The sequence below is a fragment of the Lampris incognitus genome, chromosome 10 (genome assembly GCF_029633865.1).
Source record: "Lampris incognitus isolate fLamInc1 chromosome 10, fLamInc1.hap2, whole genome shotgun sequence".
Lineage (NCBI taxonomy): Eukaryota > Metazoa > Chordata > Actinopteri > Lampriformes > Lampridae > Lampris > Lampris incognitus.
In genome coordinates this window covers 16,684,189-16,712,161 of record NC_079220.1, presented here as the reverse complement: position 1 = coordinate 16,712,161, position 27,973 = coordinate 16,684,189, and the positions used below count along the sequence as shown (strand labels likewise).

General features: G+C 43.0%; 1 protein-coding gene across 2 annotated transcripts; it reads right to left on the bottom strand.

Annotated features, from left to right (window-relative positions):
• Window positions 1-11: 11 nt before the first annotated feature.
• LOC130118945 (serine/threonine-protein kinase TAO2-like) lies at window positions 12-27,943 on the bottom strand. Of its 2 annotated transcripts, none has more exons than XM_056287278.1 (20): window positions 27,499-27,943; window positions 23,917-24,057; window positions 23,416-23,487; window positions 20,211-20,312; window positions 18,283-18,328; window positions 18,018-18,114; window positions 17,420-17,533; window positions 17,004-17,095; window positions 16,683-16,776; window positions 16,442-16,523; window positions 16,046-16,216; window positions 15,241-15,450; window positions 14,716-14,844; window positions 13,926-14,162; window positions 13,448-13,576; window positions 12,725-12,928; window positions 10,764-11,003; window positions 8,399-8,620; window positions 7,220-7,402; window positions 12-4,365 (listed from the first exon to the last, which is right to left on the bottom strand). In XM_056287278.1, exons 2-20 carry the CDS (start codon window positions 24,046-24,048, stop codon window positions 3,457-3,459), a joined length of 3,465 nt encoding a protein of 1,154 aa, XP_056143253.1. In that variant the 5' UTR covers window positions 24,049-24,057; window positions 27,499-27,943; the 3' UTR covers window positions 12-3,456. The 2 variants fall into 2 exon arrangements, with proteins under 2 accessions (XP_056143253.1, XP_056143254.1); XM_056287279.1 differs by having other exon boundaries at window positions 8,408-8,620.
• Window positions 27,944-27,973: the final 30 nt, after the last annotated feature.

The window sequence follows — 27,973 nt, the reverse complement described above, 5'->3', positions numbered from 1 at the left end:
GCTTTTTTTTACTTGTTCATTTATTTTTCCCAAAATTTTTTAAACATTTCTGTACAACTAATTTTACGCTGTGCCTCCTACCATTTTGCAGTAAACCTGAACATTTAACCTGGCCTCTGTAAAAACATCTCTGAATGCATCAACCCCCAACCCCCCCAAACATCTCCCTCACGTCCAACAGACACTGAACACTATCATACTTACTCATACCCATCAATCATCCTAACAGTTGCTCTACCAGTTATCTTGGGATGTGTTGGGTAGGGTGACATCCCCCACCCCCACCCCACCCACCCATCTCATCTCATCGTTCTGCTGGCTAGAAGCAAAATGAACACCAGGGGTTTTCCCTGCTTTTGTGGAGGCTTAGGCGGCAAAGTGGAATGGGGTTAACTTCATTCCGCAGCAACATCCTTTATTGGCAAAAGAAATTATACTGTTGAAATTTATTCCCAAGCTCAGACGAGGGAAAACCAAAAGCAGTGGAGCTTGTTTAAAGTCAGAGAACACAAAAAAAAAATTACTGATAACTTGGCAACGAGAATTCAGATTTTTCCATTTAGCGTTGAGCCAAGACATGGCAGGGAAAAACCTTGTCAGCCGACATAGCCCTCCCACCCTGTGCTAACGAAAGCAGTTCGCTGATGGATTCCAATGAGACATGTCCGCTGCCAAAGTCCACGCAACTAATGTTTCAGGTGCCTTCTTTCGACCTGCCGCAATGTCTCTGACTGCCCATGGGCTTACGACCACGGGATTAGAATCCAGCATGTTCCACGTTCCATGTGTAAACGGTGGGAGACTGAAAAAAGAATCCATTTAAAAAGTAAAAGAAAAAAAATGCTGCCGATCTCTTGTTTGCAGCAGAAGCAAGGGCTCCGGACAATCTCTTTGAATTTGCCTGCTGGAGTGACACAGCATTAAGGTGGGAGATCTCTGTCCCTTATTCTCATTCACTTCTTGTCAACATTTGCACGGATGTGGGAGAATAACAAAAGATAAAAAAAAAATGCTAGGTTTGCATACAAGAAAATGCTGTTTTTTTTTTTTTACCCAGACATTCTTTTACTATCAGTGCAAATGAGGTAGACATGACAACTAAGATAGCATTAGAACACAAGGAAATGTCCTTTCTCCTAACAGTGGCGGTGTTAATGCAGTTGCTGGCTTGATCATACTATTGGTAACAGCCTATGAGAGAGGATGACCAGAGAAAGTTGCCTCTCGCCTTGAGAAAATAGGATGGCAAATCAAAACATAAAAAAAAAAAACCAAACAAAAAAATTCTTCCCATCATGACCTGCGACACACTTATAGAAGTAAACATATTTCAGAAGGATATCCGTCTCTACCCATTCAAGACTGTGCAAAACTAAACGATAAGGTGATCATGTGAACAGCCGTGGGTCTGGGGATACAGGGTGCAGCATTAACAGAGAATCTGCAGCTGCAAAGTCACAACTGTTGTATGATAATGGAGAAGGAGAAAAGTGAACTAAAACCATGTGAAACATTGAACCTGATGTGCTGAACGCATTAAAACTCTGGAAATTTGTCTTTTCAACTAGGCTGTGGAAGAGTAAAGTCCACAATACTGGCTCAAAAAAAAAACTGTAAAACAACCCTGACATATCCCTGCCCAGTAGACTCCTACCCTGAGACCTAGACAGGAACAATGGGAAAGGTAGTCCTTATTTTCCTCCTTAAAAATGTAACAATTTTCTATAGTTCTATCACAGTAACATTGCTTATTCCCCACCTAGTGGTCAAAGTTGGCAACAAATTAAAAAAAATTTAAAAAGGAGCATACAACATAAATATTACAACTGCAGTAGTAGTAATAATAATGATGGCATCTATTACAAATTTGTATAACTCACATGACAAAATAGTCATTATTATTACTCTAACACAGTTCCAAAGTTAGTGCTTATATGTACAGTTGTAAGTACAATGCAAGTCAAAAGTGTTGGACAGTGAACAATCTTCAATATACCTGTTACATTTACACAAGTATCTTACATTTATATGCATCTATATAAATAGGTTGTGTGCATGTTATCAATACAAATGCTGTCTGTACATAGGTTCCATGCACTTAATTGTATTAACTTGTATGCACATGTACATCTTATATACAGATGCACGCAGCCACCAGGCTGCATGGTCCATTCAGCACTGTACACACATACCCCACTTTCAGAATGTTCACCTGCTATTTAGTGCTTAGCTCAGTCAAAAATACTCTGGCACAACCCCTTTAAATATCCCTAAAGGGAGTTGCTAGAGTTGTCTCGGTCGGCAGAACAAGTAGATGGCAGTGTTCAATTTTTATTTAGAATCTCAATAGCTACAAATCAACAAAAAGAAAAGAAAATGCGTTTAAGAGTTCTGCCCTCGTGTGCTATTTTTGCTTCTCCACTGGGCAACAAAAAAACAAAAACAAAAACAAGAAAAAAAAAGCAAACATAAAAAATGTACAGTTTCAGATTATTTACATAATTACAGTGGTTCTTGAAGCCCTGCTAGCTGTGTGGAAGCTCCGCAACCATTGACCAACACTGAGCTCAAATCCATATTTTTAGAGTTTTGCACAAATACCCAACATCAAAATGTGACATAAAAACTCATTGTCACCTAACCAGCTGCGCTCTAGCACTCTGCTGATGAATTTACTACTTAAAAGACATCTACTGTAAGCTGGAAATCTACACATCCTACTGGTGACAGACAGCTAGATAGTACTTGTGCCATTACCAATGGACTTTGTGTTGCAGACTGATTGGATTTAATTAAGTTGGGTCTAAATGCCAAGATAGATCAAGTCTTTCATGCTGCAGTTGACTTGAGGATCTTATTCTGATTTGTTCATTTTGCAACACACACAGGCTCCTTCTCCACTTTGACCCTGGTAACTGAGCTCTTTGCTTTTCTAATTTTTGAACTGCTTTGTTTCAACACTTACTTATTCTACTCACGTAAGCCTACCCAAACCCATTAACTGATAGAGAGGTTGACTCACCATAGTGTTATTAATAGAGGGCCATGGCTCTACTACAGCTAAATGAGGTCGCCCACATTACAAGCACTCTTCCCCTTATACAGCTTGGCAGACATGTTTTTTTTTTTTCTTTACTCAAAGGCTTCCTCTCCACCTTTCCTTTAGCAAGGCAAAAGCCACTGCATTGTTCAAGAAAGGAAATTCTGAACTCTTTAAAATGGTGGGGCTTTATAGATTAATTAAAAAAAAAATCTAAAATGACTGATGAAAACTGTAAATTGAAAAATTTCCTCCATTAAAATAGTAAATTACCCCTAAACCCATCCCTCAGTTCCACCTGTTTTCCTCAACTTACTTGGCTTAGGAGAGGTTAAAATACCTTTTCTAACTGTTTGTTCTTGGCTGGAGAAACAGAACGATACACACTGGGTCATAGTTCTCCCCTCCTTCCTGTTTCATGAAAAGGAAAGATGGGAGCCATTGGAGATGTGTGACGTGACTGACGTGCTCCGACTGAGACCTCCCTCGCTGCCCCCTCCGCCTCCTCCGGGGCCGCCGGAGGCCGTTCTCCTCAGCGGCTGGGGGCTGTTCCTGAGGGCCATTAGGCTGGGACCCCTAACCCCCAAGCCCCCGCCCCCATAGCCTCCCTGGGATGAGGAGGAGGAAGAGGCAGAGGAGGGTGGGGAGGAAGAGGAGAGGGAGATGGGCGGAGGTGGTGGTGGGGGCGGCAGGAGGGCCAGCGACTGGGCAGAGGCATGGGAGGAGAGGTGGTGGTGGTGGTGATGGTGATGGTGGCCCTGGGAGTGGTGGGAGTAGTGCCCCCCCCCGGACCACTCCCGGCCCCTGTCACGCTCTCTGCCGTCCCGGTCATGGCTGTCTCGGTACAGCTGCGGCGTGCTCTGGTGGTGCTGGTAGTGCTGGGGGAGGTAGTGCTGTTGCTGCTGCTGGTGATGATGGGAGGAAGAGCTGGAGGAATATCCCCTGCTGCTCAGGCCAACCTCACTGTCCCGCCCCAGACCATGGGAGGATGTGATGGACTCAGCGCGGCTAAACCCTACTCCTCCTCCTCCACTGCTGTTCTGGCTGCGCCAGGAAGGGGGCGCCGAACTCTGCACACTGTGGCTCCAGTGGCTCCCCGAGCGGGGCACAGGACGCGAAGGCCAGTTGCCAGGGCCTGCGGAGGGGCTGGGGTTGGGGTAACCCTGGTTGAAAGCCTCAGCAGGGATGCCCGTCAGCGCCATGTTGCTGAAGCCAAGGCGCATGCTCTCAGAGTCAAAAGCCTCAATCTCGTGTGCCTGACGCTCCAAGAGGGTACGGATTCTCTCTGAGCGTTCATTCTGTAGAGACAGCATCTCCTCCTCAATCTGAGGAACAGAGCAGCGATTATTTTTCTGATTAATAATTAGTATTTCATTCATTAAAACAAAATAGACAAGTCACAGAAAGTTGAATCAGTTAATCTGGACACAACGTTCATTGGGGGAAACGTTTAATCATTCATTCAAGTGACTTCGTCAGTCTCAACTGACTGCAGGTATCCCCCAACCTTATAAACAGCACAGCTGCATAACAATGGAAACCAATAATTGGATTCATATTCAAATAGGCGTGACCTTTAACTAGAGTTTCAATGGCCATGTGTACTGTTCACAGAGGATTAGGGAATAGTTGCAATCACAGCATTGTAAACCCCCCCCCCCCCAGTTCAGGGATGGTTGTTCCCTCTTCATATAGATGGCCTCTTTGACTCCCCGTTCAAACCAGTGTTCCTCCCTATCAACGATGTGCACATCCTCATCCTTGAAAGAGTGGCCACTGGCCTGTAGATGGGTGTAGACTGTGGAGTCCTGGCCTGATAAGTTAGTTCTTCTGTGTTATGCCATCCTCTTGGCCAGCATCTGTTTGGTTTCCCCGATGTACGAGTCACGGCAATCCTCCCAGCACTTAACAGCATACACTATATTGCTTTGTTTATGCTGGGGGACCCGATCCTTGGGGTGCAGTGTGTTTTGGGGTTTGTAAGCAACTGAGATGCGGTGTTTGGAAAACACGTGTGTCAACTGTTCCAACACTTCAGCCACATACAGAATCACCACTGGTTTACGCTTAGGCAGCTGTTGTCCTTCTCATCTCTTTGATCGGCTGGTGCACTGTTTGGGTGTCTTCCTGGCTTTGACAAACACCCAGTTAGGATAACCACACTTAACCAGGGCCTGTTTAATATGGGATTTCTCTCCTTCCCCGCCCGCTGTGTCAGCGGGGACATTGTCAGCTTGGTGGTACAGCGTCCTGATGACTCTTAGTTTGTGCTCCAGTGGATGATGAGAGTCAAACCTTAAGTACTGATCAGTATGTGTTGGTTTACAGTAAACATCAACAATCAAGTATCCCCCATCACCAACTGCAATTTCACAGTCTAAGAAGACTAACCTGTCATTTTTCATATCCTCCCCGGTGAACTTGATATGGTTGTCCACAGAGTTAATGTGGTCGGTGAAATGTGGTACGTCCTGAGATTCCCCCCCCCTTTTTTTTCTCCCCAGTTGAATTTGGCCAATTACCCCACTCTTCCGAGACATCCCAGGTGGTACTTCATCCCTTCTGCTGATCCAGGGAGGGCTGCAGACTATCACATGCTTCCTCCGATACATGTGGATTCGCCAGCCGCTTCTTTTCACGTGACAGTGAGGAGTTTTGCCAGGGGGACGTAGCGCATGGGAGGATCACGTTATTCCCCCCAGTTCCCTCTCCCCCCTGAAAAGACGCATCGACTGACCAGAGGAGTCGCTAGTGCAGCGACCAGAACAAATACCCACATCCGACTTCCCACCCGCAGACATGGCCAATTGTGTCTGTAGGGATGCCCAACCAAGCCGGAGATAACACGGGGATTCGAACTGGCAATCCCCATGTTGGTAGGCAACGGAATAGACCGCCACGCCACTCAGACGCCCTGAGATTTTATTTTAACCCAGGGCCTGGCATTTTGTCCAGGGTGTCTCCCTGCCTACCACCCAATGACTGCTGGGATAGGCTCCAGCATCCCCGAGACCATGAGAGCAGGATAAGCGGCTTGGATTATGGATGGATGGATGGATGTTGTCCACAAATCTGAACCAATGGCTAGCTGGTATCCCCGTTTAGGACATCAGAGCCTTCTTTTCCACTTCCTCCATATACAAGTTGGCCACTATAGGTCAAACTGGGGAACCAATAGAACACCCATGCTTATGCCTATAGTACTGCCGCCTGTATGTGAAGTATATGGACTGAAGACACAGCTTCAGGAACAGAAACACTTGGTCAGTGTTAAGGGCGGTCCTATTGCTAAGGGTGGGGTAGTTTTGTAATTTCATACGGACCACCTCCACTGCTTCATCAACAGGAATGCACGCGAAGAGAGACGTAACGTCATAAGAGACCATTGTTTCATCTGCCTCCATAATGATGTCCCTCAGCTTATCCACAAAATCCATAGTTTTGAATGTGATGTTCATTACTGCCTACCAACAGGTTACGTATAGATGCAAGAAACTTATGTTATGTTATAGGTCACTGAGTTACCTATACCTGCAGACTGATATCTGCAATCATTTGAGTCTGAAGAAGTCACTTAAATGGGTGATGAAACGTTTCTCCCAATAAACGTGTCCAGATGAACCGATTCAACTTTCTGTGATTTCTTTACCTGGATTATTGAGCATACAAAAAGACAAAATAGACAAGTGCTTTTTCATATTGGAAATTCTTCACTCAACATTATTGTTTGCACTTGGCACAAGGCTTATTCACAATTCATCCTAGGGCCTTTCAACATGCCAAAATCTTCATTTACCATTCAGCTACAGAACACTGGGACCAACATGAAGAGAAACCAAGGTGCCCAATAGCCCAGGTGAATTTTGAAGCAATTTTGAAGTGACAGTAGAGACAGCATTACTATTGTTGGGCTACAGTGTAACTTGAAATCCTTTCCACCTCCATTCAAGTAAATTTTTCTACAAGTGCTGTTAATGTCACTTCTCATGTGTTGCCCTATGGTGACTTTTAAAATAATTTGCAACTAAGACTATATATAGGATGAGAACAGGATGGAGGGTGCACTTTCTTCTACTAGATTTACAATTTCACAATTATTGACTGAAACTATCAAGAGACTATATTAGAATGCACTGAAAGGTTTACAAAAAAACTCTGAAAGTGTTAAGGTTGCCGTACCCTCTGCTCCAGCAGTGCTCTGCGGATGGACACCCTCTGCTCAAGGTCCTTGGCCTCCCTCTCATGCTGCGAGTCAGTGTGGATTTTGATCTTGCTCTGGTAGGCATTGAGGAGCTCCAGCTCCTGTTGCAGCTGCATTCGCAGCACCTGGTACTCGGCCTCCTGGGTCTCGTCCAATCGAAGCTAAATATGGGAACAAAGGGGAAAAGGCTCCATATCAGTAGAGTACAATCTGCTTCTCTTTTTTTTTTTGAGCATTTTCCACCTTTATTCGATATTGATAGTTGAACGACATGGGAAAAGCAGGGGAGGGAGAGAGGGGATGACATGCAGCAACGGGCCCAGGCTGGAGTCGAACTCAGGCCACTGCGGCAAGGACTCAGCCTTATGTGTTGCGTGCTCTACCTGGTCAGCCACCGGGGCGCCCCCGAGTAAAATCTGCTGTAAGCATTGTGGTCAATATTTACTGTGTTGCTATTCTGATAACAAGAGCTTTGGGTGTCTAGAAAAGCGCTATATAAATGTAATGATTATTATTATTTAAGAGCGAGACAAGCAAAAGTAGTACGCTACTTGTGTAAATTGTGTTGTTCAGTAAAAATAACAAAATTGGTATAACCATGGTATATAAGAAACACCATTATATAAGAAAACAAAACCATCAACATGAATTTCTCATTACAGAACTTCTGTTAACGGGTTCTGTCACATTTTCATGGTTTGTCAGCCCAAGCTACTACGTCCAACTGCAATTATCTCAGAGCGCAAATGAAAGAGCCACAGCTAGACATTGTTTTATCAAAAAAAAATTTAGTTCGAGTAACACATCAAGATGACTGAAAGAGACAGTTTATGACTGTCAGTTGATGCTGATAACACTATAAACTACTTTATCTTTATCAATATAAAGATCAATTTTTTCTTCTACCTTGACTGTACTCTGTCCCTCCTTTAGGTTTTTTTTTTTTTACATTTTTTGCATTTTTTACTTTTTGCCATGACAGTGGGAAACCTAGCATAATAAAGCAGCCCCGATAAGTGTTGGCGTCTTTCGTCAAGAGCATGTTGTGAACATGTATTAAAGTCCAGTGGCTGTTGTGATCCTGATGTTGTGATCCTGCTGTGGTTTGAGTGCAGATGGATTAGGTCGATGTGGGTGATGCACGGAGGTTTCCTTGCCTTACTCACAGCCTGTGTGGACAGCATGTCGTTGATTGAGTGGTCATACTGCTCAGCCAGGATGGCCAGCTTACGGGTCTGCTCCTCCTTGAGCCGTTTGAGCACGGCCTTGTGGTCGGCCTTGGGTGTGCTCTCCAGCAGGTGGTTGCGCAGGGCCTTATACTGACGTGTCTGGATCTTGCACGTGTCCTGGAACTGCCGCTTGATCTGCAGCTCTTTGGACTGGAAGGAGTGACAAGTATTGGTATTATCAGGTAATTATGATATTAGCGATGTTGACAAAGGTGATAATGAACTGAATTTGTACAACCTATCTGAAAACAAATCGCACAGTGCTTTGCAGGAAACCCATAATAACCCAAACTCAAACTGAGTGCATTAAAGGACAATGCATTGAGAAAAGAACCAAAAAAGTCTGGCCTATTATTACTAGTATTACTTTTTCAGGTTCAACAACTTGCAAATGGACTTGTCCAGTTGCACTCGATTCAATTCTTTTGGATAGCTTTCATGAGGGAGCTACAAAAACTTTTCTTTTCAAAATACCAATCAAAAATGCTTAGGGTGTTTCATGAGTAAAATATGCTAAACATGCTTATGAAAATGTAACGCGAAAAACTTTTTTTTTCAGATTTCCCCCCTTTTTTCCTCCCCAATTGTATCTGGCCAATTACCCCACTCTTCCAAGCTGTTCCGATCTCTGCTTCAACCCCTCTGCTGATCCGGGGAGGGCTGCAGACTACCACATGCTTCCTCCGGTACATGTGGAGTTGGCAGCCGCTTCTTTTCACCTGACAGTGACACGCCAGGGGGACATAGCGCGTGGGAGGATCATGCTATTGCCCCCAGTTCCCCCTCCCCCATGAACAGGTGCCCTGACCGACCAGAGGAGGTGCTAATGCAGTGACCAGGACACATACCCACCAACAGACATGGCCAATTGTGTCTGAAGGGACGCCCGACCAAGCCGGCAGTGACAAGGGGATTCGAACCAGCGATCTCCATGTTGGTAGGCAACAGAATAGACCGCCACGCCACCTGGAAGCCCCAACACTAAAAACTTTAAAAGTAATTACCCAGTTTAACTTATTCCTAATAGGGGTATTATTCATGAGGACAAAGATATCACTGTTCAACCCAAACCATTTGCCACACTATTTCTATAATAATAATAATAATAATAATAAATTAAACTTATGTAGTGCTTTTCTTGGAAACGGATGATCCACTGTGGCGACCCCTAACGGGAGCAGCCGAAAGTAGTAGTAGTAGTAGTAGTAGTAGTAGTAGTAGTAGTAGTGCTTTTCTAACACTCAGTCGCTTTACAATAAATGGCAGTGAGAGCAATTGTGAAAAAAAATTTTTTCAAATCCTGACTGTGCTAGCACTTTGAGGGTTTCACTTGCAAGCAGTTATGTAAATGGAAAAAAAAATCTGGATGGCCAATCAGATGTTCGTAATAGTGATGTTGTGCTCCAAAAGACGTGAATATGCTGATAATAACTGGAATATGTGTTTACCAATATGCTTTGTTTGTTGGAGGAAGGCGAAACATACAAATAGGCAACACATAAAATTTTTTAAAAAACCCCAGCATAAAACTGCCTAGGAAGAGGTAGCAGGAGACTCTCCAACAAACTCCCCACTACCTGGCTTTGCCTCCAGCCTCATTTAAGCTTGGTTTCTAAACAGTCCTCTCTAAGATTACATTAGTCATTTAGCCGATGCTTTTATCCAAAGCAATGTACAATAAGTGCATTTAACGTAGGAAATCAGGAGAACTACTAGTCATCAGAGGTCATAAGTGCATCTAAACAAGCACCTAAGAGCAAAACCAGTGCTTAAGTAAAAGTGCAAGAAAGAGGGTTTTTTTTGTCTTTGTTTTTTTTAAATGAGTGAATACAATAAGTGCTAAGATCAAGTAACAGGGTAGTAGTTCTTAAAGAGGTGAGTTTTCAACCTGCGCCAAAAGATGGGCAGCGACTCCACTGTCCTGACATCAGTGGGGAGTTCATTCCACCACAGTGGGGCCAGGACAGAAAAGAGCCGTGACCGGGTTGATTGGCAGCAAGGGCCTCTGAGCAATGGGGCAACAAGGTGTCCCGAGGCAGCAGAGCAAAGTAGTCGGGCGGGGGTGTAGGGCTTGACCATGGCCTGGAGATAGGAAGGAGCTGTTCCTTTCACTGCCCTGTAGGCTAACACCAGAGTCTTAAACTGGATGTGAGCAGCTACTGGGAGCCAGTGTAGGGACATGAGAAGGGGAGTTGTGTGGGAGAATTTTGGGCGGTTGAACACCAGATGAGCTGCAGCTTTCTGAACAAGCTGCAGATCTTCTGCTCTGCCATTTTGTTTGTTCCACCTATACCTTGAGGCTCTTGGGCTGCTGGCGGACCTCCACGGTGTGCTTCTGCCTCAGCTCCTGCTCCCTCCTCTTGTTGTACTCCATCTGGTTGGTGAGCTCTGTCTGGTGCTGTGTGCGGATCAGTTCAGCCCGGGTACGCTGTACTGAGCCCAGCTGCCGGAACTCCAGCTCCTGGGTGGACTCATGATGCCGCAGCAGCATGGCGCACTCCAGGTCCTTCTGGGTCTGCTTCTTGTTAAGGTCCTGGGAATGGTTGGGGGGTAGAAGGAGAAGATAATATTTTAGTAGTGGTAGCGAAATAATTTTAGTCTCGTATGTTGGATAGCACCACCACAGTTGTGCTGTAATTTCATGCATCTATAAAACCTTCATCCACATGACTGACTGAACGTGTGGATGAAGGTTAACATGTCCTGTTATGATATCAGCTGGTTCTACCACCGCGTTTACACACTGCTGCCAGGGTCCAACATAACCGATGGCCCGGGGCCAGAAAAAGTTTATGCAGGGCAAGTTGATTGGGTAGGTCCCTTTAAATCTTTCCCACCCTAGCGTCATTCATCCATCATACTCGTACTGATACTCAAAAAATAAAAATGTCTGCAAAAGAAACGTACGAGGCTACGAAAAGAATGAGGGGCTTTCTACTTTTGTGGAAACAAGAATACTCCTGGGTGGAAAACAACGAATTTGGTATGTTTTGTACAATTTGCCGGCAATTCCCTGCAAAGGCCGATCGAGGGGGTTCGTTTTTTAAAGGGACTGATAATTATGGGAAACATTTTGTCCGTCTGTGTTGATATGCTGGCTGTATGATTTCTGACACCTTTGCCCATTACATTTTTTAGTTCTTCACAAACCCAGGTATTTCCCTCTCTTGGCTGTATCCCATTATTTGCTGTTGCACCTATTACATGTAATTATCTAACTGGCAGAATAAAAGACAATAAATACTGGAGGTCCCCAAGGACCGGATTGAGAATCGCTGTTCTAATCTATTGAGTAAGGAGAAATTAAGGGTAGGCAATATACACTTCAACACTTCAGTGAGTTTCAAGCAGACATTTGATTAATGACTATAACTCTGTATATGTGGCTTCTATATTTTCCTTACGTATTGGGGTGGATTCCCAGTAACCATCTTGGCTAAAAAAATGTCTACTATGAAATATCAGCATATGAATACTATAGTCAGCTTTGTTGCATATGGACACAAAAATTGAATTTTAAAGCTAAAAAAAAAATGCAGCTGCTGGCATCTCATCATAATCTCCTTCAAAACAGCAAAAAAGGGTGGTGTAGAAATTATATAATGTCAATAAAAATCAGTAATGTCTCAGTTGAGTTTACCCCCCCCCCCCTTTTCTCCCCAGTAGTTGATTTTATCTAAACAATTTCAGCCCGACCTTTCCAGGACACTTCTGGTTTCTTAATCACACAAGACAAGAGGTTGGACGTCCGGGTAGCATGGCGGAAATTCCGTTGCCTACCAACATGGGGATTGCCGGATCGAATCCCTGTGTTACCTCCGGCTTAGTTGGGTGTCCTTACAGACACAATTGGCCATGTCTGCAGGTGGAAAGCCGGATGTGAGTATGTGTCCTGGTTGCTGCACTAGCGCCTCATCGGGATTGTCAGGTTCCTTGGGGTTGTAGGCATCCCGACCAACCTCGGGTTGGTCGGGGTGCCTGTTCAGGGGGGAGGGGGAACTGAGGGGAATAGAGTGATCCTCCCACGCGCTACATCCCCCCTGGTGAAACTCCTTACTGTCAAGTGAAAGGAAGCGGCTGGCAACTCCACATGTATCGGAGGAGACATGTAGTAGCCTGCAGACCTCCCCGGATTGGCAGAGGGGATGGAGCAGTGACTGGGATGGCTCGGAAGAGTGGGGTAATTCGATGGATAAAATTGGGGAGAAAATGGGGTTAAAAAATCTTCCCCCCCAAAAAAGACAAGAGGTTTACCTCTCTGAGAAGGTCCTGCTCCAGGTTGTGGCGTGCGAGCAGCATCTTCCTCTTGTACTGACGACACTGTAGCTCATAGTACTGCCTCTGTCTCCGCATCAGACCTGCCTCCTCTTCAGCCTGCATCTGCTGTAGACACTCCTTCTGACGCACCAGCCACTCCTGCTTCTCCCGCTTGGGCGTTGACTGATTCTCACTCAGCTCCTGGTTGGGGGACGAGAACAGAAGGAAAGGAAGTTTAGCGTGCAACGGTGCAGGACCACAGGTTAGAAACCATATGTCTGGAAACCACATTCAAAACAAATTTAACTATAGTTCTACACAACTTCTAAGACAAAGTTGACAAACATGACAGAGACAAGGTAAAGAAACATAAAAGGAAAATAAAAAATACAAATGCACAGGTAGGGCTGGAATATAAACCCTGGTTAATGTACAGGGAGTGTGTATGTGGTGCAGATGAAAGGGTGGTGAAATATCAAGGATGAACTGGATATGAGGCAAATAATACCAAGTTAAAGAAAGATATCACTTACGCCAACATGTCAATCTAATAACATGAGAAATTTAAGTAAAAGCAAGATGAGCAAACTGACTATAACAAGTTTTCTCCCACAGAGAGGGCTGTCTGATTGCTCCAATGGTGAATTAATAATATAGTTCAACAATTTCTGTCCAACAAATTCAAGATCTTGATCATTATTTATGAATGTTAACTGATACCTCTTTGAGCTGCTCCTTACGCTGACGGTACTGCCGTTTCTGGGACTCCAGTAAGCTGGTTAGTTCTTTCTTCTGTTGGCCCAGGATGTGCTGTTGGAACTTCTTCTCCTCTGCTAAGGCCGCTTTTGTCTGGAAAGATATACGCCAGAATATGGGTTTCATCTGGGTATCATTTGGAAACCTTCACTATTGATACTGATGTATCAGATGCTTTAGATTAATGATAAGACTTAAGCTCATGTTATATTTTTCATAAATCCAGAGATACATGTAAGTGATCCTTGGAGAATGTTTAGCTATTGTCAAGGAATGTCCCTTTATAAGGATGATTTAATTCATATAAAATGATAAAATGTGCCCATCTCATTTGAAAATTAAAAAAAAAATCAAATACTGTTGAAAGAGTGTAGTGAGAACAAACAGGACAGTTTATTTAGCTCATCTAATCTACTATTCCATCCATCAATCTGCCTCTCACTTCTTTCTCCAGGATGGCCTGATGCTTCTTGGCCAGTTTGTCAGCTTCTGCAGAGAAGCTGTTCCTCTGGTTCTCCAGCTCCTTATCCAATCTGAGTTGGTGCTCATCCATCTCAGCCTTAAGTTTATTTTCTAGGCCCATTAGCTGCTTCTGGTGCTGCCGTCGCATGCGCTTGTAGCCTGACATCTGCTCACGCAGTGCTGAGCCCTGCTCATGCTCCTGGATCTGACGTGTCACCTTAAGTGTGAAAGGGGGGGATAAATAGTGAGTTTTCAAGAGCAGGAAAATTCATTCACAAAAAAATTCATTCACAAAGTAGGGAAATGCCCAAGCTGTGTCAGTAGGCTGTGCTCAAGCTGTGTCAGGCATTTTCCCCAGACTGTGTGGGGGTGGCAGGTAATTACGTTTCCACAAGTCCCCATGTGATTCAAAAACATGGTACATGTTTTCCCAGTGTTGCCACTGGGCAAATCTACAAAGGTCATATGGATGCTATGAACTGATTGGAATTGAGAAGAGCCTTTTCAAATACCCTGAAGAAGGCATATCTTTGTATGCCGAAATATTTTAGGATTTTATTGAATAGCAAATAAAAACCAGATCCAAGCCTTCTAGTTTTGGAAATGTATTGGTGGGATATGCTAATTTAAATTCTCTTTCATGGGAGATACAACCAAATAATTTATTTTTGGGTTTAGGCTGGACTTTGTGCGTTAACACACAACATTACTCTATCCCTAGGGGCTACCTAAGGTTTAACCCCTGATGGCCAATGGGATTTGGAGCTTACCAAGGAAGCAGTTCGAATGGTGGCAAAATGGTCCCGGTTGCGATAGTAGGCCCGACGGCGGCCGGCAGAGGGGGCCTGGGGTTGATCCATCTCCGGCTGGTAGGGGTCATCATAGATGTTATCCTGACCCTAAGAGCGAGAGGTAATGTGAGGTAGAGAGGAAAGGGAGATAGGGGGTGATATGGTTTTCATTTGCCAGCCCACATTTCTTCTACGAGTTCAGAATCTTCCTCATGGGCCCCATAAGAGGGTGGATGTTTGCTGTGATGAAGAATTTGATTGTCTCCATAATCAATATGCCAAACTGTAACACTCCCCCCCAAAGAAAAAAAAATCTGTAGTTGAGACACATTAGCAATTCATCCATAGTTAAATTATTAGCAATTCCTTGCCAAGGTTAAGATTAGAAAAATCTAGACTCCCTCTGGGGTCAGTTCAGGTTTAGAAAGGTAATTTCTAGGGTTCAGGTCACACCGAGTTCATCATTATCAGGGCCAAGTTAAGTTACATGTCATGGAGGATTACCGTGGGCCGGTGAATGATGGAGCTGTTGGAGGTGACTGTATGCTCTCCCTCCTGCATCATGGCCATCTCACTGCTGCTGTCGTCAGAGGCATCCGCCAGGCTGTTCACCGAGCTGCTCTGGGAGCTGGCTGAGATAGACATGCTGGGTACCGACTGGGAGCTCTCCATGCTGTTGACCGTGCCCGTCCGTAGCAGGTACTGCTCCACCTCCTGCCACACACAAACATGCCTCAATCATTTAAACCCCATTTTTATTTGATTGTTTTCTGAGGTGAGACCATTTTTAACCCCCTTCTTATAAACCCCTGTACACAGTGGGTGGCTAAACCCTGATTGACTGAAGATTGTCTTAATTCAACAAAAATACATATATCTAAACTCATAAAATTAAATATCTAGCTCCCTAAATGTCTACAATGTCATGTCACTTGCCTTTCAGCAGAGAATCCATCAGAAAACGTATACCATAAAACGGCCATCAATGTGGCCTTGGCCATTATGCTATTGGTATTTTCATTTATTTATTAAAAAAAAACAAAAAACCTCTTGATAGTTTATTTTTTTTCTTCAATGATTTTTTTCTCTGACATTCAAATAACTACACTTGGTCAAGATCAGGGATTCAAATAAGTTATTTATCCAGTTTATACCTCCCCAACCCATTTTGTCATTGAAGGCATCCGTTAGACTCTTAACTACGGCAGTTGTTTTCAAATGATCCTTTATGCTGGACATTTAAGTCTCATTTTAAGCCTCTACTCCTCCTCCTGGTTCCTGGTCGAACTCCCTCTCCTCCCTTGCCTACCTCCTCCTCCTCCCCACCCTCAGATACAGGGCCATTCGGCTGTGTCTCCTGGAAGAGAATCTTCTTCATCTTGCGATACTGAAGGTTGTCAAGCTCACGGACTGCATCCTTGGTGCGTGCAATTAGATCCATCACAACTGTCAGGGGTCGTTCACGGCACAGAAACCGATGCTGAGGGAGATATAGGAGTGTTTACACCCATGTGCTTTAATCGAAGGTGTTAATGTGGCTTCCAGTGTGATGTGATTGGACTAAGAAAAATATCTGTATATTCAGTAACTGTATATTCTAGTGTGTTTGCTTTCATGGGCCTGCATGTGTGACTGATTGTGTGCATTAGTACATTTTGGTATGTATGTATGTATGTATGATGTATATATGTATGTGCGTCCTCACATTCAGCAGCACATCCGAGGTAGGCCGGTCCTGGGGAATCTTTTGTAGGCAGGAGTCAACAAAGTTGCGGAAGTAATCAGACCTGACCAGAGATAACAGAGTATGTCACCATGGAAACAAATGACCTGTTATGAATAAAAATGTAAACACAGAAACTAGAGAGGAAATATTACAAACAACAGAACACCAAGGAGGGAGAGGGAGAGAGAAGAGATGGAAAGAAAGTGAAGGATGCTCTCACCAGTGGTTGGACTGCAGGATGGGGCTCTCGTTCTGAGCAATGTGATACAAGGCACTCATAGCATTCATGTTGAACAGAGGAGGCTTTCTCTCCGCTGGAAAATGAGCACAATCAACAAATGCCTTTAGTACCACTCCACAAGAACATACCTTTTCGTTATATGCGGATTTAACAGAATGGTGGAGGGAAGACCCAAGATTCCAATTCTACTGCCCATTGATAAGACTGAAATGGTGGCAGTTAAATAAATGCATGGCATGTAGAAATACTAAAAGTATGTTTTTAAAAAACTACAGCATCCATTTTGTTGGCAACGCTTACCCAGTTCTATGCAGGTGATGCCCAGGGACCAGACATCTACCTTGCCATCATACTGGCCCTCATCCATGGCAAGGATCACTTCTGGAGCCATCCTAGCAAAGGGCATACAATTATAGTCAATGAATGAAACAGACCATGATCCCTTACAGTATTCAAGTTTTCCCTTGAAAAGTACATTTTAAATTTAATTTGGCCTATTGCACACTAGAATAAATTTGATTAAATGACGGATGGTTTATGGTGTCAAATATTAAGGTCAAAGAGGAACCTGCATTAAAAACATTCAGGACTTGAGTTTTAGTCCCTGTAACAAAAGACATGGGACCATTTAAAACAACAACAAAAAAAAGAAAAAGGCAGAGGCGGGGGGGGGGGGATTCAATGTCAGTCTTGCTGCTTCAAACTTAAGCACTCACCAGTAGGGAGTTCCCACAAAAGAGTTTGCTGGGGCCACAATGGAGGCTGAGCCGAAGTCCCCCAGCTTGACTTGGCCTGGCTCCGTCAGCAGGATGTTGCCAGCCTTCACATCCCTGATGGATGGACAGCAAAAAAGTAAACATTAAAGCAGTAGTGTGCATGGCAATCCAATAAAATCCTTTTGAGGCTTCTCTTGTGGTTAAAATATGATAATCATTATACTGATGAACAATCACCTAAGTCATGCTTCCATTTCAAGAAAATATTAAGATACATATAGTTCATGAATTGTTAAAGAAATGAAAATACCAATATGGCAGGCTTTCCATCAAATATGTTGAAACAAATGTATAAGCCTCCTGATCATAGAATATTGCTATATCTAACCACAAAAATAAAATAAGAAAACCCTTTCACACATTGAAGCAGAGGAACTTTTCCCTAACAGAGTAAATCATTAAATCTACCTGTTCCAATTAGCAATTCTAGCTTTCTATACTTCGTCAAAAATAAAAACTGACAGAAACCTGACCAAAACACACCGCAGTATTGCTTTAAGGAACAATTTACAACAAATGACATAAGAAATGTCTTTACCTGTGAATCATATTGTGAGAATGAAGATATGCCAGGCCCTGTAGTGCACCATGGGTAATAGCAGCTATTTCGACTTCCTGGAGAGGCTTTTTGTGAACTACAAGGAAAGGGGGAAACAAAAAGTTAAACACCCAAAAAGAGATATAGTGTCTCAATTAATATATCAACAATCTGAAGACTACACAAATGTTCAAACGTCATTGAGCACTGTGTGATTTTTACAAAAGAAAATTGTCACCGTCTGGTTCTCATCAGCTGTACTGACCTTCCAGGAGATCCGAGGCTGAGCCTAGACAGTATTCCATCACCAGCTAGAAGGGAATAAAATAATTAAAAAAAAAAATTGTTGCACTTCTGAATCACCTATATGATATGACTAACATTGCCCAACATACCAACACAAAATCTACGTTATCAGTTTGATTCATAAAAAAAAAAAGACTAGCGCATCAAAAGAAAAAAAAAGGCAATCAATGATAGAATGGGATATAACATGTTATCAGCTGCTGAGAACAATGGTGGATACTGAACATTATCTTGAGAACAGCTTGGTCTGCAATGACCACCCCACTTTTAAATATCAATGCCATTCTAGACTTCAACATCAACCTCATCTGAGAGGAGAAGTAACAAAACTAAAGCTATTACTATATTGTTCACTCTGTAAACACTATACCACATAATTCATCGTCTCACAGTAGTATTAAACCACAGAAAATAAAAAAAAATTAGGTTTTTTTTTAACTTTTTGATCAGTCTTTCAAAGCAGCAGCAGCCTTAATGCACAAAAATTGGTGAGCCAACAAGCTTTTTCACGAGATCGTTTTGTCATATTTTCAAGTGTAATATCAAAGATTTACAACAATAAATTGATATTAACAATAATTAAGGATATATATTAGGCATCAAAGGACTGGTGAGGATTACATACACTACCGTTCAAAAGTTTGGGATCACCCAAACAATTTTGTGTTTTCCATGAAAAGTCACACTTATTCACCACCATATGTTGTGAAATGAATAGAAAATAGAGTCAAGACATTGACAAGGTTAGAAATAATGATTTGTATTTGAAATAAGATATTTTTTACATCAAACTTTGCTTTCGTCAAAGAATCCTCCATTTGCAGCAATTACAGCATTGCAGACCTTTGGCATTCTAGCTGTTAATTTGTTGAGGTAATCTGGAGAAATTGCACCCCACGCTTCCAGAAGCAGCTCCCACAAGTTGGATTGGTTGGATGGGCACTTCTTTGAGCAGATTGAGTTTCTGGAGCATCACATTTGTGGGGTCAATTAAACGCTCAAAATGGCCAGAAAAAGAGAACTTTCATCTGAAACTCGACAGTCTATTCTTGTTCTTAGAAATGAAGGCTATTCCATGCGAGAAATTGCTAAGAAATTGAAGATTTCCTACACCGGTGTGTACTACTCCCTTCAGAGGACAGCACAAACAGGCTCTAACCAGAGTAGAAAAAGAAGTGGGAGGCCGCGTTGCACAACTGAGCAAGAAGATAAGTACATTAGAGTCTCTAGTTTGAGAAACAGACGCCTCACAGGTCCCCAACTGGCATCTTCATTAAATAGTACCTGTTAGAGCCTGTTTGTGCTGTCCTCTGAAGGGAGTAGTACACACCGGTGTAGGAAATCTTCAATTTCTTAGCAATTTCTCGCATGGAATAGCCTTCATTTCTAAGAACAAGAATAGACTGTCGAGTTTCAGATGAAAGTTGTCTTTTTCTGGCCATTTTGAGCGTTTAATTGACCCCACAAATGTGATGCTCCAGAAACTCAATCTGCTCAAAGAAGTGCCCATCCAACCAATCCAACTTGTGGGAGCTGCTTCTGGAAGCGTGGGGTGCAATTTCTCCAGATTACCTCAACAAATTAACAGCTAGAATGCCAAAGGTCTGCAATGCTGTAATTGCTGCAAATGGAGGATTCTTTGACGAAAGCAAAGTTTGATGTAAAAAATATCTTATTTCAAATACAAATCATTATTTCTAACCTTGTCAATGTCTTGACTCTATTTTCTATTCATTTCACAACATATGGTGGTGAATAAGTGTGACTTTTCATGGAAAACACGAAATTGTTTGGGTGATCCCAAACTTTTGAACGGTAGTGTATATCAATTACCCAGTGGCAGGTAAGTCAATTAGCATGCGTGCTAATACACACACGAATACATACCCATGCTGTGTGCTCTCTTAAGTAACATCCACGATACTCAATTGTGTTGGGGTGGCGGAGTTTCTGCAGAAACTTCACTTCTTTAATAATGTCCTGCCATTTCTGGAAAAGAGAAAAGGAACTTAATACTAGCCTTTACACACTGAACTAAAAGCTTTTTTTTGCTTTTTTTTTTTTAAATTTTTTTTATTTACTGGGGTCACCTTTGGTGCAACAGGGTTTGTGATGAGAAAGTCTGGGAAACTGGTCCTGGGTACTGAACAGCAATCTTCCTGGGCCAATTTCTGAGCAATGTGCTGATTTGATTGGCTCTCAGCGAATCAGCAAATTGCATTTTCAAAATATGTTTGTAGTAATTATGTAAATCATGCAACCAATGAAATGCCTATCCGCTTTTCGCTGGGTAAAGTACAGATGACAATTTTGCATGCTAGCAGCTGAACATTCCATCTTATTTCTTATTCAGAGAGTCTCTGACTTTGGGTCAACACCAGTCTCTCCTTCAAGCCCACCTGAAGGAAATCACAGGCCCCCTGCTCGACCCCCTGCGGTTTGCCTACCAAGCAAACAGGTCAGTGGAGGATGCAGTCAACATGGGATTGCACATCTTTCCAACAACTCGACTCCCCAGGGACACACACACACACACACACACACACACACACAAGGGTTCTGTTTGTGGACTTCAGCTCAGCATTCAACACCATCGTCCCAGATATCGTCCCAGATATCCTTCGCTACAGCTCAATGTACCAGCCGCCATCTGCCAGTGGATAAAACTTCCTGACAGACAGGAGGCAGCAGGTGAGGATGGGGAGAAAAAAAAAATCACATTCAGCACCTGGACAATCAGCACTGGCGCCCCCCTGGGATGTGTGCTCTCCCCTCTAACTTTCTCCCTCTAAACAAACGACTGCACCACAGGAGACCCGTCTGTTAAACTCCTGAAGTTTCCAGACGACACAACATCATTGGCCTTATATGGGGTGGTGACGGGAGGTTGAACAGCTGGTCCTCTGGTATGGACATAACAATCTGGAGCTGAACACGCTCAAAACTGTGGAGATGCAGTCTATTCCATTGCCTACCAACACGGGGACGGGGATCGCCGGTTCGAATCCCCGTGTTACCTCCGGCTTGGTCAGGTGTCCCTACAGACATAATTGACCGTGTCTCCGGGTGGGAAGCTGGATGTGGGTATGTGTCCTAGTCGCTGCATTAGCACCTCCTCTGGTCCCTCGGGGCGCCTGTTTGGGAGGGAGGGGGAACTGGGGGGGGAATAGCGTGATCCTCCCATGCGCTACGTCCCCCTGGCGAAACTCCTCACTGTCAAGTGAAAAGAAGCAGCTGGCGACTCCACATGTATCGGAGGAGGCATGTGGTAGTCTGCAGCCCTCCCTGCATTGGCAGACGGCGTGGGGCAGACTGAGATGGCTCAGAAAATAGGGCAATTGACCAAGTACAACTGGGGGGTAAATGAGGGAAAAATCCCCCCAAAAAAAACTGTGGAGATGACAGTGGACTTCAGGAGGAAGCCCCCCCCCCCAACACTGCCCTGCTCACCATACTCAACAGCATGGTGTCCGTGATGAAAACCTACAGATTTCTGGGTTCCACAATCTCCCAGGACCTAAGGTGGGTGTTCAACACAGACACAATCATCAAAAAGACCCAGCAGAGGATGTACTTCTCCGTCAGCTCAGGAAGTTCAACCTGCCTCAGGAGCTGCTGATTCAGTTCTACTCTGCAGTAATCCAGTCTGTTCTCTGCACATTCATCACTGTCTGGTTTGGATTGGCCACCAAACAGGACAGGAACAGACTAAAATGGAAAGTCAGGACTGCTGAGAAAATCACTGGTGCTAACTTGCCCTCCATTCAGGACTTATACAACTCCAGAGTCAGGAAACGGGCAGGCAACATCACTGTAGACCCATCACACCCTGGTCACAACCTGTTCCAACTCCTCTCCTCTGGTAGGCACTACAGAGCACTGTACACCAAAACAACCACATATAAAAAGTTTCTTTCCACGGGCTGTCATTCAAATTAATGCTTAACACTGTCAAATAAATCCAACCATTTTAAATATACTGTACATTGTACGTATACTGGTACACTCTGTCATGTCCATCTACCTCAGGCATGTAAGTAATCTGCTAACATCTATTTCAGCATCTCCAATATATTCTCTGCACCATTGCACTTTATTGCCTCTTATTTCACCTGTATATAGTCAAGCCTTGTGTATATATCTGAAAATTGTTGTGTTGTTATTCTATGTTAAGTACACTGTGAGAGCCATGAAACTGGAGTCACATTCCATGTGTGTGCAAACCTACATTGCCAATAAATCTGATTCTCATTCCACCACACTTGAGCTGCAGTAAGGGGATGATGTAACAATGGCTGGCGTGTTAGCCTAGCTAGCCTTCTATGGTCTCAACATGAAAATGCATGTTGTGCAACTCCTGGCAATATATGAAAAATAACAACAAATAGGTATGATCTAGCCCACTTGCCATCAAGTTCGATTTAAAAGAGGTGCCGTGCCGTTAGAGGTAATCATAGACGAGAGACGGTCAGACATGACTTAAATCAATGAGTTTGCAGGTTTATTTCTGAAAGGGGGCTCAGAAAGTGGGATTTAATCAATATCAAGATTTCAAACCAAGACAAAACCCAGGATTTTTGGTCTGAAATGTTTTAGCAGCAGCAGTCAGTCACATTTCTAAACACAAGTTGGAGACATCTTAGCCAGTAGAGATAGTTTTCCTAAGTGTTGAACCATTAATATGTTGTTTCTTATACATCTTTGTTTCCAACAACCAAGTGAAAACATTTTGTTCTCTCTTGGATTTTAATAAAACATTATTACAGACTTGCCAACACTGAGCACTGGCTAGAGCGTAGAAAAATGTCTCCACCATTTTTTTTTGCTGCAACATGAAACTGCCAAAATAGTAACCGAAAAAACAAAGAGTTTTTAAAATTGCTAGCTAGGCCAAGGTTACACAGACAAATGGGTTTATCAACTGATAAAAATCCACAGCTTAATATGAATGCCATCAGAGCTCACCAGAAAATAAAGCCACATACAAGTGCAGGTTGGATAATTCTTTCAAGACAGATCAAATGAGATGAAATGAGCTTATCTGGTGGAATGGAAGTTGTATTAAAAAAAAAAAAAAAGTCTGTGAATGTACCTCATTTGTCTGCTTGCCACTGTAGGACATTTTCTTGATGGCCACCACCTCATTGTTCCGCACATCTCGAGCCTGAAGGACAATGGACCGACCAAACATGAAAAAGCACACTCAAAAATGCATACAGATTTTCACTGCTCATTGTACTTACACATGAAGTATGTGATGAATAAACCTTTGAATCTTGAAAAAGATATATACAGACATAAAGCTCCTGTTCTGTAGTGCATTTAAGTTCACAAAGAGTACAAATTAACAACTAAACTGAGGCTATGGTATAGTGCATTTATATATACACACACACACACACACACACACACACACACACATATATATATATATATATATATATATATATATATATAATATACTTGCTTACCTACACATAACACATATGGGGGAAAAACAAACACCGATTTTTTTTTGTCCCCTTAGCATAGTAATTTAGGAACCAACTCAGGGTGCATTACCACAATGATGACATTCCCATGCCCAACTCACAAAGTAGACAGCTCCAAAGCTGCCATGGCCTATCTCTCGAAGGTCAGCAAACAGCTTCTCTGGGTCGTCTCGGTAGAAAAGGTCTGCCACCTCCGGGTCCTTCAGATTGCCCGCCCGTGCACTCGAGGGCATGGCCAGGGCCTGGGTAACAGGGCCAAGGGTCAGTAAGCACCGAGTCAATGGGTGGACATGTGCATCCTTAAAAAGTATGACCAACATAAAACTAGAACTGCTATCCATTGTGAAGGTGGCTTTGATGGTACATGGTGCTTTTTTGGCATGGTTATCTTTTCATCAAGACATAGTCAATGCTAATCAGTACCAACACAGGAAGATTCAGAGTGATTGTTTGGCTCTGCATATTAGTTGAAAAACAGTCTGCGTGCTAAGGTTGGGTGATATATCAACATTTTCTTATCGGTCACTGCCACTCATTTAATCTGCAACTGCCGATGTATTCAGGAGACAGTTAATTATACATTTCAGGACTGGTAATAGCCTTTGATTGAAACGTCTGATCGTCTTTCTGCCTTCAGTATAGCAGAAATAGCAAACACATTTTGGTCCAATGAACCATGCAATCACTTACAGCCTCCAAATGAAGAAATGAGTGGGAATAACAGAGTTAACCTGCTAGGCTATTAAATGATCTACATAACTCTAACAACTGTGTGGATGTGACCGTTCCTCAATTGGTACTTGGGGGCTTGCGTTGTTGACATAGGCTACATATCCAGAATGAAGCCGCAGCTGCATGAGCCAATGTGATTAATCTAAAACCACAAAAATGAAAATCCATGATGGATTTAGCCCACTGCCGAATCCTAATGTATCGGCTCAACCCTAATGCAAGCTCCATTTCTTCCTTCACTGTGGAATCACAATTGGTTGACAAACTGTGGTATGAAGGACACAAAAGTGTTAGAGGGATATATAGGGGCAAATGTACTGAAAAGGTTTAAAGGTTTAAGGTTTGGGAAAAAAAATAAAGAGCAAAGTTAATAGCACTTAACCTGTGGAGAAGTTGTGGAAAAGAAAAAGACAAGATGGCAGCTGGTTCTTACAAAGTGCACTTTGAAACTAATGCATTTCAATTATTTACTATTCAGTCTAGTTGGGGCTCATCGACACGTCAAAAGCATAACTCCTGTGAAAGTCAAACAGCATGTATGGTGGTATTCATTGTCTATGTAAAGTGCAGACGCAGGGTAACCCGTTATGAGCTGTCAAGAAGGGGATCAGTTACGTCGACTTTTTTTTCTTCCAGGTGTTTGTGTGTTTGTATTTTTACGAGCTTTATACAGCTACACGTAAAAGCAAAACTCCTGATGCCACTCCATTACATTCATGTGAATATCTGCAAATACACCAAAGGCAACAAATGCCAAAACAAACTTAATCCTAGAATTGAAGAAAGTTGATGCTTGAAAATACAAACCAATCCACATCAAATGACTACAAAGATCAATATAACTACGACACAAACCAAGGATATGAACATGATGCAGTAAAAGAGCAATGAGTCTGTGGATCATGTCCAATGTTTCTTTATGCAAGCATCCCACCAAGTCAAATTCAATGTATGTGAAAACTTACATGGTGAACAAACGGTTTCTGATTCTGATTAAATAGCTGTCCCATATGACTACATGTTAGCTATGACCTCGAGGAGAGAGCTGTCAACATTACCATGCCTCTGTGATTCAGTGAATGCATGAAGACATAACCCGAGGGCTTTCATTTAATGCAACAATGCATGGGTTGTTCCTTTAGAAGCAACCCTATGTAAGTGCACTAGTAAGCCTGTGTGAGACTGTTTTCTCCAAAATGCAGTGAACCAATTTCAATTGTACTAATGTGGCACTCAGTGGTCTAGTGGAGCTTAATCCAAGGCAAAGAAACCCGGGTTTTTGTAGCCGTTTCTGTAGTCCCTGATCTGAAAATTTACTTATTTTTCCAAGCAGCTGACAGGTAAAAGAAAAACAACAACAAATATGGGATAGAGAATTGTGACTCTCTGCAATGACAATGAAAAGGAACTCCAACTGTACCATTTTTTCAGTTGAGAACAAGAGAGAACATTTTCCCTCAACCAGTTTTCTTTTCAACAGAAATGGCGAATCATAATTTGGTGTGTCAGTGGCGCCGGATGACCAAGATCACATGGTTGTGAACAAAGCTCCCACTTGGGTTGCTGCAATGTGTAATGACTTAAAACATTTGAGTAATATTGTTATTTTTGCATCGCAGAAGCAACTTGAAGTAAACCGACTCCTTCCAGTAAACCCCCCACCCCCAGCCCATATTTGGGGCCTTCCTGATGGCTGCTAATTTGCATGCTTCAATGTGACAGATCACAACACAGTATACATTGAAGCAGTGGTGGTCCCAATCAATCTTGTTTACTAGCCCACAAAGCATCAGCAATAGCTCCAAGCATCAGCAATAAAAAAAAGTAATACCTCACTTTAAATATAGCACAATACAAGCCGAGATAAAGCAGAACAAGAACCACCTAACCATATCAAGTTCTTATGTAGTGCTGCGACATGATTATAGAAGCACATGATTATATGTGAAGCTTTCATTTACAGGCCCTAGCTCTTTGTTTGGACCACATAATCAGTGATGGACAGATTTTATGTTATGAATTTTGAAAAATAATTTTTTAAACACAATAGGATATCACAACTGGAATCTTCATTATCTGCAACTCCTAGTAGATATGTGTTGGATATATATATACTCTTAGGGGAACCACGCAGTCATAAATGTGCAATCTTTACTGAGACTGGGAGAACACATCTGTCATCTTGTCTGCAAGTGAAGGCGGAATCTCCAAGAACAGATATTGCACTGTCATACATTTATCAGTTTACAAAATCTGCAAAACCGGTTTAAGAGTGCCTGCAAACGACAATTTATAACCTCGTTGTGATGAATCATTCACTGATCATTGCAGATAAACTTCTCTCTTATCCATTTGGTCTCAGACAAATCAAAAACAGCGTACGATACCCTCCAGTAATTTAAGGAAGTAGGGAGGCTCATAAATTTAGGCCTTTATTTTCACTCGAGATAAACAACGTTTGCTTGGATTATGCCCCCCCCCCCCAACCAAAATCTGAGATTTAACAATTAGTTTGAGACATTTTGATTCTGCCATTAGTGTCACTAACGGCATCCATATAGACCGTCATATATCGACAAGCAATCTTAAAGACCCCGTCAAAATAAAACGCAATTTAAGTGACGACTGATGCTGGCTGCTGACATGAAACCATTACGCCAACTGAGGTGAGATCCCTCAAAGCAATTTTAGGGATCTTGTCGTTTGAGGAAGAAACATAAATACCTAACTGTAAAGTAGCTCGATGTCCAAAAAGCATTAAACTGACCCTAGAGAGGTGCCGAGAGTTAAGCTAATTGTTTCCCAGGTAACTGAGTAGCAGTAACAACAATTGTTAGCCATTCTGCTAATGTTGGCGACCAAACCTCAAATGACACTGGTAGCTACTGTCAACTAGCAATGCTAACTGGGTCACTTAGCATTGCGGCTAACTAAAATGAAGCGTTTCTCACCGCGACTTATTGTGGCTCCGCTCGCAAACGAAAAATAACCGTTAGCAGTGAGTCTGGCGAGCCGCAATCCCTACAGCCCGCAGTCTCCGGATGTTCAGTCCAACGCCGGGTCCATGGTCACTGACGCTCTCTCGTGTTCCGGGGTGACGATGGAAATTACGATCGTTTTCCCACAAGACGTGAACGTCTGGCTAGCTTGAACGGCACTTGCTAGTGCTAGCTAGCCCGCTAGCTTCTTTGACTAGTTTACAAAGGCTTCGTAATTGGCCAGCTTAGCTTGGCTAGTTAGCAGAATGCTAGCTAACGTTAGCTACTCTACGGGGTGTGGCTGGTGTTCTTCCGTGGTGCCCCTCCGCCATGAATGTTCCCTCGGTGTACCAACACCCCCTTTCAAAGTTAGGGAATTGAAATTATACTTGTTGGAAGAGCTCGTCCTCACGTTAAACTCCTGCTTGTCGCCGTTTTTGTTCTTGCT

What these genes read in the sequence shown, in the direction of transcription:
- LOC130118945 (XM_056287278.1), bottom strand. Translation starts at nt 24,048, where the DNA reads ATGCCCTCGAGTGCACGGGCGGGCAATCTGAAGGACCCGGAGGTGGCA. An exon ending in CATCACCTGCATAGAACTGG is followed by an intron (nt 16,777 to 17,003) that starts GTAAGCGTTGCC and finishes CTCATTTTCCAG; the next exon opens with CGGAGAGAAAGCCTCCTCTG. An exon ending in GTAAGGAGCAGCTCAAAGAG is followed by an intron (nt 12,929 to 13,447) that starts GTATCAGTTAAC and finishes TCCCCCAACCAG; the next exon opens with GAGCTGAGTGAGAATCAGTC.